The sequence below is a fragment of the Hevea brasiliensis genome, chromosome 3 (assembly GCF_030052815.1).
Source record: "Hevea brasiliensis isolate MT/VB/25A 57/8 chromosome 3, ASM3005281v1, whole genome shotgun sequence".
Lineage (NCBI taxonomy): Eukaryota > Viridiplantae > Streptophyta > Magnoliopsida > Malpighiales > Euphorbiaceae > Hevea > Hevea brasiliensis.
Genome location: NC_079495.1, coordinates 6,870,709 through 6,873,272, shown reverse-complemented (window position 1 = coordinate 6,873,272; position 2,564 = coordinate 6,870,709). Strand labels below are relative to the sequence as shown.

General features: G+C 28.6%; 1 protein-coding gene across 1 annotated transcript; it reads left to right on the top strand.

The window, feature by feature from the left end:
* The first annotated feature begins 416 nt into the window (after nucleotides 1-416).
* On the top strand, nucleotides 417-983 carry LOC110633678 (zinc finger protein 11-like). The gene has a single exon (XM_021782397.2). It carries the CDS (start codon nucleotides 417-419, stop codon nucleotides 981-983), a length of 567 nt encoding a protein of 188 aa, XP_021638089.2.
* The last annotated feature ends 1,581 nt before the right edge of the window (nucleotides 984-2,564 follow it).

Below are 2,564 nucleotides of genomic sequence, written 5' to 3'. Positions count from 1 at the left end.
TTACCATATACAATCAATATAAGAAAAATAATAATTGGGTTCTATTTAAATTTCCTCTAATTTTCCTCTTGAATTATGCAATTTTAATTCCTTTTTCTTGAATGATTTGATGGGTTTATTACTTTATTTTTGGGTGGCAGCTATGATATATCTCCTCTGTACTAGAACCCTACAACTCAACATTTCTCTTGTCTTTTCTTGATTTTTGGGTATGGCTAGTTGTACAACAAAGCGTTATTAAAATAACTTTTCGCTTAATAATTTTTCAATTTAAATGGCTCCTCACTGGCATCTCTTGATCAACTTTCATCAGCTGATCTATCTCTTCCTGCTTTCTCTCTCTCTCTCTGATATACTCCAGTCGCTGTCTTTATTTTCTAGTGTTACAGAAATTTTCCTAGAAAATTCATCCAAACATGGATGGAGATTCAAGCTCTGATGAGACCACAGCTTCTTCTGGTCCTAGTACCCATGGCTTTGTTTGCACGGTATGTTTTAGAGTATTCCCTTCTGGTCAAGCCTTGGGTGGCCACCAGAATGCCCACTTACTAGAGAGATCCTTCAGGCAAAAAACACCAAACATTTTAGGTGCTGTTCTAAATCACCCACTTCCCGATGAAGATAACCAGTCTTTGGCCTGGTCAAACTCCGGCAGCCGGGATCTGATGCAACAGCCGAGGCTCATTACGCAGGTAGATAGATCCAAGACCACTAAGAGAGCAAGTGGTGGTTACCCAATTGAGGGTAGGGCCAATTGCGGATCATCTCACCATCATCCTTATGGGAGACGAGCAGGTGAAGAAGCTAGGCGGCGGCGTCTGACGAAGAATTTATTAGGAGAAAGGAAATCAGGGCACCAAGTGAAGGAAGGAGAAGGCACAGGGAAGTCCTCTGAAACAAGCATATGTGATCCTAGTGTTGATATTGAGCTTAGTTTGAAGAGCAAAGAGTATTTAGACTTGGAATTGAAGCTAGGGTTTTGAGATTTTAATGAATATCTAGTTGGTATCTCCTGCTCTTTTGTTACATGTTTGGGATTAGGCACTAGCTACTTATTGGAATCTCTCCTTGCATGCTTGTAATTTTGGTTTTAGCTAGCTAGAAATGTTGCAAATTTTGGTTCTGGAATAAGATTAAGCTATAGTTCTAGCAAAGCAACGGAGTGGTTCATGGCTGAATGGTGTGAGTTGAATGCTTTTGGTGGTATATGTGTCAAGGTAGCCTCAAACTAGGAACAAAGTTAGATGACATGACATGAATTTTGTGCTGTATATTTTGCTAGACTTTCTGAATTATTTCTTTGCTTGTCCACTTCATGCAACTTATAACCACCTTAGAAAATGATTATAATTAAATAGGTAAAGCCTTATAGATTAGGAAACTCAAATATATATATATATATATATATATATATATATATATATATATATATATATATATATATATATATATATATTACTACTTGAAGGTTTTTTTTTTTTTCATAAGCAAGAATTAAGAAACTTCAAGGGAGTGCTATAGTATATAAAAAAAATATAGTTTTTATTTTCAAGTTTATCTTTTGTATATTATTTTGTTGTATTGTACCTCTTAATAATAAATACTTCTATACACAACAATGAAAAATTAATTTAGAGAAATGTTTTCTTTAAATATATATCAACTGGTTCAAATGTATCTATAAAGAAATAAAATTATAAAAGAGATAAAATTTTTATTAAAAGTCGTACGTCCGCTGAAATAGAAAACATGCATGCATGCACATATGCGAAGGCAGAGCGAGAGGGGAGGATATTTAAAATTAAATAAGCCTCCTAAATTTAAAATTTTTATATTTTATTAGACCTTTATCTATTTAAATTTGTAATATCTTGATCCAAAATATTAATTATATTTTACAATAAGTTAAAATTTGTGTGAGCCAAATAAAAATACTTTGTAGTATGTAGTCTATAATGTTTATAAAATAATTCATTTAAATTTTCTTATATTCATTTTTATAGGTTAAAACTTTAAAAGAAGTAAAAAGTCTTTTCTTCCTCATATTAAATATTAATTTTAATATAAATATTTTTTAATTTCAATTATTAAAATCTTATTTTATTAAAAAAAGCAATAGTTGTTTAAAATTCTTTTTACTATATATTTTAAGAATTTTAAAATTTTTAAGCTAACAATTCCATGCATTATAAAACTATGCTTAATATATTATATATCTCCAAAAATCAATTTTTTAATTAAACTTTCTGTGAAAATAGAAAAAGGGTGATCTTTTTTTTTTAAATATATTAGTATATAATTATTCACTAAAAAAATATTTATAAAATTTAAACATTTATTTTAAAAAACATGTTTTCTATTTAAAGTACAAGAATTTTAATAATGATACTTTAAAAATCGTCACATGGTATATTTCATTTTTTTTATTATCTTTTTATTGATATACATTAATAGATTTTTATTACTAACAAAATTTTATATTATGCTATCAATTAAAAATTTTTATTACTAACAAAATATTTATATTATGAAAATATAAAATATAGAAAAATGTATAATAAATT

Coding starts and splice junctions, on each gene's coding strand:
- LOC110633678 (XM_021782397.2), top strand. CDS start 417: ATGGATGGAGATTCAAGCTCTGATGAGACCACAGCTTCTTCTGGTCCT.